A 12,839-nucleotide genomic window follows, 5' to 3' on the forward strand; every position below is an offset into this window, starting at 1 on the left:
TCTGCTGTGCTGTGCCTGTATATCGCTGTAATCTGAAAGGCGCTATGTAAAAAAATCAATATAAAAAATAAAAACCAATAGAATGAAAAAAGTGATTTTGACTAATCAGGTGGGAGTGTGCGAGAGTGACCAAGTGAGTGACCAGTTCAGATTTGCACTGGGCTTTGACCCACCAGAATCAGGGGCCATCAAGAGTCTGTAGCTCAGATGGAAATGTGCTGACCCCTTAATTCTGCAGGTCCATTCACCTCCTCCTCCTCCATAATGAGGGTCCCCACGACAAACTGGACATCTGCAGCCTTCCATTGTACACAGGAGGACCAGGAGCTCAAGGGCAGGAGGGAGGCCATCACTTAACAAGGAAGGTCCTCCGAGCTCTGGTCATTTTGACAAAATGAACATGACATGAGTGACACTGTGGGTGCAGCGTCCACATGGGGGTCCAGTTAAATACGCAGACTGGGATATCTGGTCACTAACAAGTGGATGGTGTAGGTGTGAGTGAGTGGACCTGTGATGGACTGGTATCCCCTTCGGGTGATCCCCTGCCTTGTGCTCAGTGCTGTCAGGATAGGCTCCGGCCATCTGTGACCAGGACTTGGATTAAAAACATTTGAAAATGGAAAGAAAATCAAAATAACAAAATAAGAAGAAGAGCATCAGCTTTATAACCTGAACCTGTGAACACGAGTGGGGGGGGCAAGTAGTTTTACACATCAGGCAGTCGTATTTCATGATGTTTTATAATAAGAAAGTAGAGTGGCCATTAAAGTGTCCCTGTCACTTCGTAGTCAACACTAAGTGTCACTGACCGCCTGATGGACTGCGTGGTCCCCTGTTGTCACTGCAAAGACCCTTTGATTGACCTCAGGGTCATTGGACTGGCGGGCTGGAAATTTAGATTAGCTGAGATAAACTTTATGAATCCCATGGAGTGTAAAGGGAATGAACTGGCACTGAACCAGCATGGCCATGAACATTGGAGTGTGAGCCAGAAAGTGCGGAGTGTGCAGCTCGTGTTATGGACAGGCCTAGCGCTATATAAACAGTGACAGGGTGACACTGTGTTGTGCTATGTGGTCCTGTGTGGCTCTCCGTGTCTCGTCTGCTCCTGCAGTTTCGTTAGTCTCACGCGTCTCCTCGGCTCTTTACGGTAATCGCAGTCTCTTCAGCCTTTTAAAAACCTGAAAGTCCAATCCCAGAGTCACTCGGCTGGCCGTCTGTCACGATGGAGGCTGCGTTTGTCCTGCTCTTCTTTGTCCTCCGTGTCTCCTGTAAGTTGATCTTTACTTCTTTTGATTTATTTATTGTTCCCGCTCTTAACCACTCGTCATGTCCACTTGTGGCTTTCCGTCCACTTTGCTAAGCCCCCCTTTCTTCCTGTTTGAGTTTCTTCTCCTTTTATTTATCTTCCTTTGTCAAGCTGCACTCTTTTCCTTCGATTTCTTTTATTGCTCACTTCCTGAGCTCCGGCCTGCTGTCGTCGGCTGCTCTGATTTCCAGTTGCGCCCGCGTGTTTCCGGTTCTAAGAATGACGCATGGGGATGTCACTGTCATTGAAATCACTTCCGGGTTTTTTGTTGGGTGTCTCCTGACTCGCCAGAACAGAAATGTGACTCATGTGACACACCATTCAGCTTCTCGAGGTCTTTTTATGGGGGGCATTGGGCTTTTTTGGGGTTCCCCTTATTTTTGGCCTACTAGACCCCAAACAGCCATTTTTAGGCCTTCCTTTACGCAGGAAATGACATCCTTATGGTAAAAAGTAAACCAATGGGTGTCTTCAGCATCAATGATAAGATGGACACACCAGCCGACCCTGAAATGGATTCGAGGGGCCAAAGTTAGCGCTTTTCACAGCCTTGGGGCTCAGTGATATCGGCATGTGGAGTGTTACTTCAAGGTCGCTGACCCAAACATGAACATCATCCTGGTTTTGGTGTTTGATTCTTTACTGGTCATACTGGCCTCTAACAATTAGTCCCAGAGGACCAGAAGTGACCAGTTCCAAAGTGCATTGGGGTCTTGTTTGACTCTGTCAAGGTCACTGATTACGACTGTGATGTCACCTGGATTTGTGATCTCTATGGACGTCTATCAGAGGTGTCTGTCACAGTCGAGAATATTTAGACTTGAAATGAAGCACCAGGGACCCTGCAGTGGCCCAGGACCCCACCCATCTCCCCCATTAGCCAACGTGCCCCCTTTCTCCCACTAGGAATGAAGATAAAGCAGCGTGCGGCCAATGGCCGGCGTGGCACCCTTGTGATGTTTGTTGGGGCGTGTAACTCAAGTCAGGAGAGTCGCATTGCAGCTTGGTGGTCCGGGTGGACTCTCGCCACTGTAAATCTCTGCAGCCAAGTAGTAGAAAGTGACGGTAGAAGATGGCCAACTCGCTCACTCACTTCTGTTTACTTGACTTTTGTCTCTTTTTCTGATGTCACTTTTTTCGGTGGCGAGTTATGAGACATTTTTAAAACTAAAAAGATGAAGCACTGCGGAGTTAAGTACATTGGCACCAGTGGCGTAGCTCGAGTTCGCGCCACTCGGGGTGGCCGCCCTGCAACGTATCTGAATATGTTAACCTATTTAAATAGACAATTAAAATGATGTATAAAGAAAAATTAAGATACATTTTGCATAGATTTATTTATATATAAAGGAACAGCAATATTTTTTCACATATAATTATTTAGAAGCATCAACTAGACAAGAATATAATACAGACGCACTGATAAGCCGTGTTCTGATTATTAGTTTAATAGAATTACACTGCAAAAACCAGAACTGGTGTGGTGTACAAGTGACAAGTGGGGACGAGTAAGGACGCATTCGGATTGTTAACGAAACAAAATTATAAATTGTGAATTAGTTGTTTATCTTCCTAGAACTTATTATCGGTGTAATGTTTATTTATTTTTGTTATTGCCTTATAAATATCAACTGCCGTGTCTGATGGCGTCACAGAAGGACTGTCTGAAATGATTTTTGAAGCATTTGTGGTTGAAAATCAGAGAATTTGACTTTTTTCATTCATGAGTGATATTTTTCCAAACCCTGCTGCTTACACGTGAAGTGTTCTGAGCCTTTTGGCCAATAATACCACCCCCAAAAATGTGCCGCCCGGGGTGGACCGCCCCCTCCGCCCGCCCCTAGCTACGCCACTGATTGGCACGACTGAGAGTGCTTGGCAGGGCCAGAGTGGCACAGCCCAATGAAATGGAAAGAAGAAGGGGGCTGCGCTCAGGGGTCCCACAGATCACGTGACCTCACTGCTTTGTCGCCAGGGACACGAAGAAGACGGCAATTCTGTCACGAATTCACAGGACTGTCTGCACAGTCTGCTGACGTCTCAACGGCTCACGTTGTCACGCCCCGTCTTCACTGGAATTGTGGCAGGTCACAGTCGACACAAAGTCATTTTTAATTTGTCGCGTCTTTAGGAGACCCAGGATGAGAACACAACATCTTTTACTTAACACAAAGATGAGACAGCAGGCGTTTCATGAATCGTGTATAGCCGACCACTAGAGGGCATTACGAGGACGTTGCCGGCTTCATTTTATTGGTGAATTTGATGTGTGACGTGTGACAACTGAGGAAAGACTTTGGAAAGCCACAAGCTCTCGGAGTGCGAGTTCAGGTGAAGCAGAACAGTTGCTGGAGAGGAGGTTTGGCGCTACTGGTGAGGTTATCGATGGCCCCACACAAAGCGGTCGACATACTTGCTAAAGTTCATATGCTGTGGTGGTGTAGTTGTGTAATGTTATGAAATAAAGCACTTGTGAAATTCTACAAAGTACACGGCAACTGAAAATGGCGTTCATTCTGCAGAATCTTACAAAGGCAGCGGTCAATAACATGGCGTTCATTCAGCTTTAAAATCGAGGGGCGTCCAGCTGCAGACCTCCGCAGCTACGCACTTCAGCTGGACAGCCAATTGGATTGCAGGTTTTGGTCACCTGGGTTACTCGACTTGAGCCAGATAACTCCTCCCCCAGGCCTAATCTTAACTGTGACATCGCTGATGTGGAATGTAAGGGCCGTGACACACTTGATGCTACGCGACGCGTGTGCTTGTGGACGCCGCTGCTACTCCCCAGTGCACTGACTACTTCATGGAAATCTGGAGGAGGTGGCAGTGCCAATGAAAAGATGGCAGCAGTGACACGGAAGATGGTAAGTGAGACCTTTAACTGTATGGTGTCATTTCGATGGGGAATATGTGACGCTTGTATTGCCTGTGCGTGAAATGGATGAAGAAAAGCACCAGGGATACATCCGCATGTCAGCATGTAAGTGTGAGGATTTGCTTCACCACATCAAACCATTCATGAATCATCAAGGCGCACACACTGGTCCTGTTGGAGCTGCGATGCTCTGTACTATCACGCTACGTTAGCTTGCGATGGCCGAATCCCCACTTCTCTTCTTGGACATTTTCCACTTTGCACAGACGTATCTGCCTTGAATTTGCTTCCATTTCGTCTTTCACGTTTCCACATCCACTTCAGTGCCAGTTGTTGTCACAGGCCTGTCTGTCACTGTGGAGATGTTGACAGTAAACAGTGACGCTGACGTCACATAACAAACCCTGAGTACCACCCACATTTCTGCTGGGACTGAAACTCACACATGTGTTACACTAATTTCTGATGTTGTGCATCAAAAGAGCGCTGAGAACGCATGGCCGCCATGATGTGCGCGCGTTAAGCGTTCTGAGCGTCAAGTATAACTCGGCCCTTAGGCGGCCACCTCTGGAGATCCACACCCGGGGTCTTTTTGTGTGAGGAGGTGAAGTTCTGCTCTTCAGGTCCATTTGGTGTTCATCTGCTCTGCTCCTTCATCTTGTTAAGTAAACAGAGGCAGCAGTGGAAGACTTGTGTGTTTCCTAGTAATCCCACATAATCCGCAATCACGGACAAATATCTGTGCCAAGGCTGTGAACATTACGATGGCCCTGATGTGACCTCGACATTTTCAGGGACATTAAAAACACAGAATTCAAAGTGGGCTCTAATATGGAAATAAATCCTTTCCTGTAAAGGGTCCCTTGCCCAACCCAAGGTCCGTGCACGTCACTGCAGCCCACATCTGACGCCACTCTTCGTGTTTGGTATGCAGTTCTACTTCACAAAGTCAGTCCTTACATTTCTTATGAACGCTTACACAAATTCCGACTTTCTCATTCCATTTTTCTCAATATGCCGTCACTCAGATGTCATTGTCCTCTTTTCTCTCCTTGTGTCGAGTGGTCAACCCCATTCTCTCTGTTTCTTTAGTTTGTAACAATGGTGGGTCTGAGCAGCTGGACAGAGAGGGTCTTTTTAGAAAAGAAAAATAAAGAGTGACGTAAGCCAAGAATGAGGGTGCAAAGGGACGGACCACCGGGGTCAGTGTGCCAGCATCAATGCACAGCTCTCACTGAGGGTCTGTCACCTCCTCACCATTCCCCCACTGACCACACCCCCCTGATGCCCCTTTTGTGATTGGCTCACTGCTGATGGTGGGTGGGTGGCTCAGAATCAAAGGCGCTAAGCTGCTGTTTCGCTGAGGTGAGCCAGTTTGTCCCCTCCAGACCCTCACTGCCTTTGGCAAGTTGGCAGTGGCGAGTTGACTGGCTGGTGGTCTTCCAGTCTGGGTGGGTTGACAGAAAAAAACTGAGTCCACCAGAGGAGGGACCCTGCAGTCCACACTGGACATTCATGATAAGAGCTGCCTAGTGTCGTGACAGACCCCACACATGCCAGCAGCAGACTGTGTGCCCACTGCTGTCCTGCCAGTGCCATCATAGGACTTGCATGCCACTCACCTGTGGAACACATGCAAGTGACAGGACACTGAAACTGGGGGCCACGCTGTGGACTCAATAGGAGTGGGCTGGAGATACGGCCGTGTGTGTGTGATCTGCACATACGTGTGGGGTGGCACAGCCAGGGCAGGGGTGGCAAGTAATAAATCAATATTTTCAGTACAACATAGGATATTATCTTTAAACATCATTCCAAATACTCCAGCAGGCCCACCCAAACTTGTCAAAACTGAGCCCCCATAATGCCCAAGGCCAGCTGGCCTGCCCTGCTGTGCTCACTGTATCCAGTAGGGGGCGCATGTCCCTGTGAAGAGGCTTGTTGGAGATTTTACTAAACTGATATTTGTATTTTATATCTTTAGCTGGCAGTGTGGTGGTCAGAATCTGTGAGTCTAAAGGAAGATTCTACTTCAGCTTCTGTTTAATATCAGCTCAACACGCACAATAATGTAACAGTCCAAGGAGAAGGAGAGCTTTACTTGGCCAAAGCAGTCGGGGTCTCCTGCAGTCGACGCTTGTCCAACTTCGAGAGGCTTTTTGTCCAATGTGTGTCCGCCATGTCTTCGATGTCCTCCATCCACCCGTAGGTGAGCTCTGGGGCTCCGTGCAGTTGTCGAGTTTTTATGCTTTCTCTTTGAACGCACACCCTCCAAACATGGGCAGGTTACTGCAGGTTGTTTGCTTGGCAAGCCCTGAATTAGCTGGCAGCGAGCCTGGTGACCCTGGGCACATCAGTGTGGCGTAACATGTGACTCCTCTCCTGTCAGCTCGTTGGAGTGGCTGTTCTTAACAATGTGTTGTAATAAACCTCACAGATCATACTTCACACCTCGGCCTGCAGTCACCTGTCCTTGTCCTCCTCATCTGGACCCAACATGTGACAGCTGACACCTCAGCAGGAGATGGCAGATCAGTTGTGCCTCATGCGTCTCAAATTCAATCAACTGATGATGATGATGATGACGATGAGTCAATGTATATTTTCACATGCCTCTTGGGGTCCGAGCGCAATTCCAGGTTAAGGGCCTTGCTCAAGGGCCCAGTGGAGTGGAATCCCCTCTGGCAGTAACAGGACTCGAACCGGTGACCTTCTGGATATCAGTGCAGCTTCCTCTCAGCTTCTGTACCCATCCATCCACATCCTAGGCCCACCCACGCTGACCCCAAGCATCTCCCTTAGTTCGTCTTCCTCTATCAGTTTGTGACTGCTGACCTCAGCACACCCAGCTGGTATCGTCACTGTCCCGTGTTCTTGTCCTCAGTTATGTGACTTTTCACTTTTCTACTGTCCCGTTGGTGTGGCTGACCCTCAACTGCACTTCGCATGTCCACCTGCTCTTCTTTAGCTACCTGTCATGTGTCATTTTCACATGACACTAAAGTTAATTTCCACCTCAGACGTGTTCAGTCAGTTTGTCACACATTTGTCACCAGACAGTAGAGGAGAAGGAGTCCGTCAAGTGACGTGAGTGTCCTAGCGGTCATTTGGCACTGACAGTCAGAATGGACATTGTAATCATTTAACACACCAACAAATTAATGACATAAAACGGGTGAGAAGTGACCGGAAAGTCGGCGTCCACCATGGACTCACCTGAACCGGTCATCCAACTACAACAGTTACTGGGCTGCTTGTGTGTCCACCACAATGGAAACTCAGGCTAGAAGTGTTACCCCATTAGCCCTCCTCATCTGTAAACCACACAACAGACTGAGGCAGGGGGTCCGGGTCTCAACAGGTCACTAACTATGGTGGTGAAGTGGACACCTCACTGTGTCATCCATCAGTCCTCTTCCATCCATTGTCTTCACAGAGTCGAGTTGCTGGTTTCTGTACAAACTGTTCAGCTGGTCAGGTCGGGTCTTTCTGTTTCCACACTTCAGACTGCTGACGTTAAGCTACGGTGTGTCCACTGTGAATGTCCAGTTGCCTGATGTCCACTTCTTATCTGTTTCCAGTTTCAGAGGCTGGTCTCACAGTTTGGACACCACAAGCTCATCAAGTGGCTCACTTGTGGTCCGAAGTGGTACTGCACTGCGACTTCAAAGTGACGTCCAGTCCCATTGATCCAAATGGGTTAACGGTGATCTGGACACAACATGGACAGACTAAAGTGAAGTACAATCACGGGGAGGTGGACGGGACCTGGAGACACAGCCTGAGTGATAAGGCAGTGAAGAGTGGAAATGCATCTTTGGTCATCAGCCACATTGACCCTAATGATGACGGTCAGTACCAGTGTCAAGTGGAGTACGAAGGAGCAAAAGGAGAGGTGGACATCCATGTGTCTGTCAAAGGTAAGCCACTCAACAACACACCCTGCATGTGCGAGTGTCTGAGTGACCCTGTCCACTTGTTAATGGGTCTGTGACCACCGTCTACTTCTGGGGGTGGGCTGTGGTGACTGACAGAAATGTCACCGGTGAAGACACACTGAGGCGCACAAGTTCCCTACAAACGGTCAGCCTCTGATCTGAGTGACCACTCCTTGGCTGACCATCAGTGCTGTTTCTCTTTTTGTCCTACTGACCGTCTGCCATTTTCTTTTTAAGGTGCTCCTCAGGTGTTCTTGACACTGGACTCGGACCCTCCACGGTCTCAAGCTAACCTGACTTGTTCTGCCATATTTTTCTACCCACCTGCCATCAGCTTTGCCTTCAAGAGTAATGGCGAAACGTTAAAGACAGAGAAGATGGCATTGGGTCAAGGGTCATCCATGTGGTGCCATCCTGATGGGACTTTCAGTGCAAAGAGTGTCTACACCATTGATATGACCAGCAACAGGGACAGTGCAGAGACTTTCACCTGTGAGGTAACACATTCATCAGAGAGTCAGCCAATCAGGCGAGATCTGCTAATGCCAGGTGGGTGAGATTTTAGAATTGTGCCACAGCACCCCCTACAGACTGAGTGGTGCAAAGATCAGTGAGCTTAAGAGTGGAGGCAGGAGAGAAAATGATCACCTTGTACCAAACGAGAGACTGTGTAAGACATTAGGAAAGAGCCGGTGGGTTTAGGTGGTCCACTAGTCCTATGCTGACATGTGCCATTGAGGTTTGGGTGGGATTGTGTGGACAAGTCAGTCAGTGAGGACCAAGAGGTCAGTCAAGGTGACAGGAGAGAGATCAGGTCAACCGTGAAGAGTCCCTGTGTGACATAAAAGGAGCTGCCTGCCTCAACTCTGTAAGCCAGAGTCGGGAGGAAGAGGAGGAGGAAGACTAAGCTTGCTGGAGGAGCAGAGGAGGCAGAGAGAGAGAAAGAGGACGCTGGAGAGATGACAGACTTACAGAACATTGCTGTGTATGAAACTGAACTACAATTGTGGTTGTGGTGTGGGAAACATTGATTGTGGAAGAGTTTACCACAATAAGAGCTCCTGTGTCCGAGCCTGCGTGCGTTGGGTGTTGGTGGAGCTGCAGTGCCATCCGGTGGCCACACATTTAAATTCATTTCCACCTCAGATGTGTTCTGTCGATTTGTGTGTCACCAGATGTAAACATTTACAACTGTAAACATGACCCACTTGTCCCCTTCTCTTGAGGAGTAGGAGTTGGCCAGCACAGATGTGTAACTCAGTGGTCATTTGACAATGACAGGTGTCCATTGTGGCCATTTAGCACACTCAATGAAATGAATGACATGAAGATGGGCGAGGTCAGCCTGCATCAACCATGAGCTCACTTCAAGCCCCCCTGGTGCTGAACAGTCATTCTGTCACTTGTGTGTCCACCCAAATAATGGACATCTGTTCAGATGAACTCACAGACTTGGAATGTCACCTGGTTAGCCCTCCTCATCTTTAAAACACACAACAGACCGATGGGGGGCCTTAACCGGTCACTAATTATGGTGGTGTGGACCCCTCGCTGTGCTCATTCCTCCAATGCTGGATGCAGATTGGCATCATATGGCCATCTTTCCAGCAGTTTGTCCACCACTCTTGTTTGTCATCTTTCTCCTTGCACACACACACACACACGAGTTATGCTTAGCTTGTCAGATCAGGTTATCTTTCTGTCCATGTCCACTCTACCAGTAAAGGCCAACCTAACCAGCAGACTGACACCTTGCACTTTACTTGTGCCCTGCAGAGATATCCAGGCCAGTCGGTGAGTCTCTGTGTCCACACTCGATTTGTTACTTCAGCTGCACAAGGCTGTCATTCAGAACCTGGACTCTGAATTCAGTCCATGTCTGTCCACCATGAGTGACCTGCTGTCTGACACTCACCCGTTGTCTGTTTCCATTTACAGTGGCCGGTTTAAATGTTTGGACGCCAGAAAGTCATCAAGAGGTCCACATGTGGTCAGACGTTCTACTAAAGTGTTACTTCATAGTGACACCCGGTCCCATCAGTCCAAGCAGATTAAAGGTCTGCTGGACAAAAGACGGACAGACTATCGCGAAGTACAATCAAGAGGAGAAGAGCCTGGAGGAGAGAGCGATCCTGAGTGAAGAGGAGGTGAAGAGAGGAAACGCATCTCTGCTCATCCTGACCGAACAACATAAGGACAGTGCTCACTACAAGTGTCACGTGGAATATGAAGGAGAAAAGGGAGAGGTGGACATGTATGTGTCTGTCAAAGGTACGACAACTGGTGAAATGCCCTGAAGGTGTGAGTGTGAGTGACCTTGTCCATTTAAGAGTGTCCAGTGTTTGTTAGTCAATTCTGGGCTTGGCTGGTTCTGTCGGACTGGCATGTACTAAAATGTCACCTCTGAAGACACAATGAGTCCCTTAAAAAGGCCACCCGCTCCATGGCTGTTCACGAGTTCAGTTTTTCTTTTTCTCTCACTGACTGCCAGCTCTTTTGTTTTGAAGTGTCTCCCCAGGTGTTCCTGATGCTGCACTCGTACCCCCAGAAGTCTCAAGGTCACCTGAACTGTTATGCCTTTGATTTCTACCCACCTAACATCATGTTTACCTTCAAGAGGAAGAACGAGACGTTAAAGGCCGAGAAGGTGACATTAGCTGAAGATCCATCCAGGTGGCATAAATCTCTAGGGGCCTTCAGTATAAAAAGCACATACACCTTCAATGCGACCACCACATGGGACAGCGAAGAGCCACTGACCTGTGAAGTGACACATTCATCATCAGAGCAGCCAATCCGGAGACATGCTGAAAAGCCAGGTGGGTCTGCGGTTTCAGCAGCCCTTATTGACTTGGTGGTCTGAAGACAAAAGGAGGGCAGGCAGTTGTTCCTATCAGTGAGCTTAAGAGATGAGACAGGAGAGAAAATGGGCACTCAAGGGTAGAAGAGGAAGAGTAGGAAATGTGGGCATGAAGACAGAGTCAGTGTGTTCAGTCCTCTGTCACTGTGGGAGTTTGGGTGGGAATGTGTGGACAGAGCGGTCAGGGTTCAAGTGAAATTGGTGAGAGCTGGTGAACTGATAGGCCTGCAGGGGACAGAAAGGTAAGGGGAAGGTGGACATCTGTAAAGTAGTGGACGTTCTGAAAAAACACAGAGAAAGATAAACTTTAATAAAATAAAAGAGAGGATTAAGAGGATCCTAAAAGTGTCCTGAGTGGGGCTAACAAAGGGGGTCTGAAATCCACGTGGAATGAAATGTTAAAAATTTCATATGCAAAAGTGGAGATGCAGTGAGGTGAGGAGATACCCAAGAGATGTTAGTGACGAGTAGGAGCAGCGAGGAGAACCGGACAGGAGAGACAGAGGAGTGAGGGAGGAACGGAGAAAAAGGAGAAGGGTAGAGGAGTGAGAAGAGCGAGGGAGAAGAAGAAGAGGAAGGCCATATGGACAAGCAGGATGGCAGATCAGAATGACAGCAGGCAGTTAGGAAGTTGTGAACATCATGGGGTGCAAAAGTGCAAGGGGACTGAGCAGGAAGAACATAAAAAGGGCAATGGAGCCGACAGACGACTATGGAGAGGAAGAGAATGTGAATGAGGAGGGGACAGCAGCTGAAGTGACCACAATGGACCTGTGGCCAACTGGAAATGAAAGAATGAGAAGAAACGATGAGCTCAGGGAAAGAAGGACAGGAGTGAGGAAGGAGAACAGGGAGTGGAGAAAAGGGGACTGATGAAGGACAACTGACTCCATCCACTTGGACTGTCATGTCTGATCCAGAGGTTTAGTGGAGAAATTGCCAGCAAAGACTCAAAGGGCCACTGAAAAGGGCCAATAGACACAGTGATGGCGAAAAGAAGAACATGGTGAAGAGCAGCACAGAGGAGTAAGGCTCTTGGCTTTGTGGATGACTATGGCTGTTTATAGCTCCTTACATACTTTAGCAGCCCTCAGGTCTCCAGCTCAGACCGGTCGTAGCCTCTACTGGTCATCATCTGGTCTTCTCCTTAATTCATAGTCCGCCCTGTTCCTCTCATTCTCTTTCACCAGTTCCTCTGTCATGTTCTTCCTCCATGACTTCTAGCATTTTCTCTTTGTGCTCCTAGCATGATGGGCCAGCTGAGAGCTTTCATGTCAGCACTTCATTTGACTCGAGTGTGTCAGTGCCTGTTGCGCCTCAACAGTGCAGGCCGCTAGACCTTCTCAAGCAGACACAGCTATCCACAGTCTCTCTATATGTGCACCTCTCACAGTCCCCAGGATGGAGCAATGACAGCCCAGAGCCTTGGTGACACTCAATGTACTGTCAGTCTGATTGGTGTGTCATGCTCATTAGTTCACATGTCCCTCAATGCTGCTGTCCTCCCCACTTCACTCAGAAGAGCAACTCATCACTCCTTCTAGCCCAGTTAAGGGACACGCAGGCACCCCATAAGTCCAGGTGGTACGGCCTGTTGACTCTCGGCTGGATGATTTCGTGTCACTGATCCTTGGGCTGAGGTCGCTCCCGGTCACTGCTGCACCAAGACTTCACATTTTGGTGTCCCATTTCAGCTCTTTGCCATGCTCGTTTATTTTGATTGCTCATTTTGACCGCACATTTTAGTTTGTGTTGCCTTCATATTGTGCTTGACATCCGGTCTTTTGCAGACAGAGGTGTTGGAGCTCCATTTGGTGCCCTCATGACACCTCAGTGTCCCCTCGCAGCTCC

At 48.5% G+C, this 12,839-nt stretch overlaps 1 protein-coding gene across 6 annotated transcripts in view; it reads left to right on the top strand.

Moving 5' to 3' along the window:
* The first annotated feature begins 1,040 nt into the window (after positions 1-1,040).
* Positions 1,041-12,839, top strand: part of LOC114661607 (uncharacterized) — a 35,646-nt gene continuing 23,847 nt past the window's right edge. For 4 of the 6 annotated variants that reach the window (XR_003717881.2, XR_003717882.2, XR_007936446.1 and 1 more), the window contains exons 1-5: positions 1,041-1,274; positions 7,772-8,110; positions 8,366-8,677; positions 10,067-10,399; positions 10,636-10,947. Coding sequence is in view for 2 of the 6 variants with exons in the window: in XM_028814740.2 (XP_028670573.2) it covers positions 1,229-1,274; positions 7,772-8,110; positions 8,366-8,677; positions 10,067-10,399; positions 10,636-10,947 (1,342 nt within the window). In the remaining 4 variants the exon portion in view is untranslated. Of the gene's footprint in view, positions 1,275-6,174; positions 6,400-7,771; positions 8,111-8,365; positions 8,678-10,066; positions 10,400-10,635; positions 10,948-12,839 lie in introns of all 6 variants that reach the window. The other 2 variants (XM_051934749.1, XM_051934751.1) reach the window with 2 other exon arrangements.

The sequence above is a fragment of the Erpetoichthys calabaricus genome, chromosome 12, assembly GCF_900747795.2.
Source record: "Erpetoichthys calabaricus chromosome 12, fErpCal1.3, whole genome shotgun sequence".
Classification (NCBI taxonomy): Eukaryota; Metazoa; Chordata; class Cladistia; order Polypteriformes; family Polypteridae; genus Erpetoichthys; species Erpetoichthys calabaricus.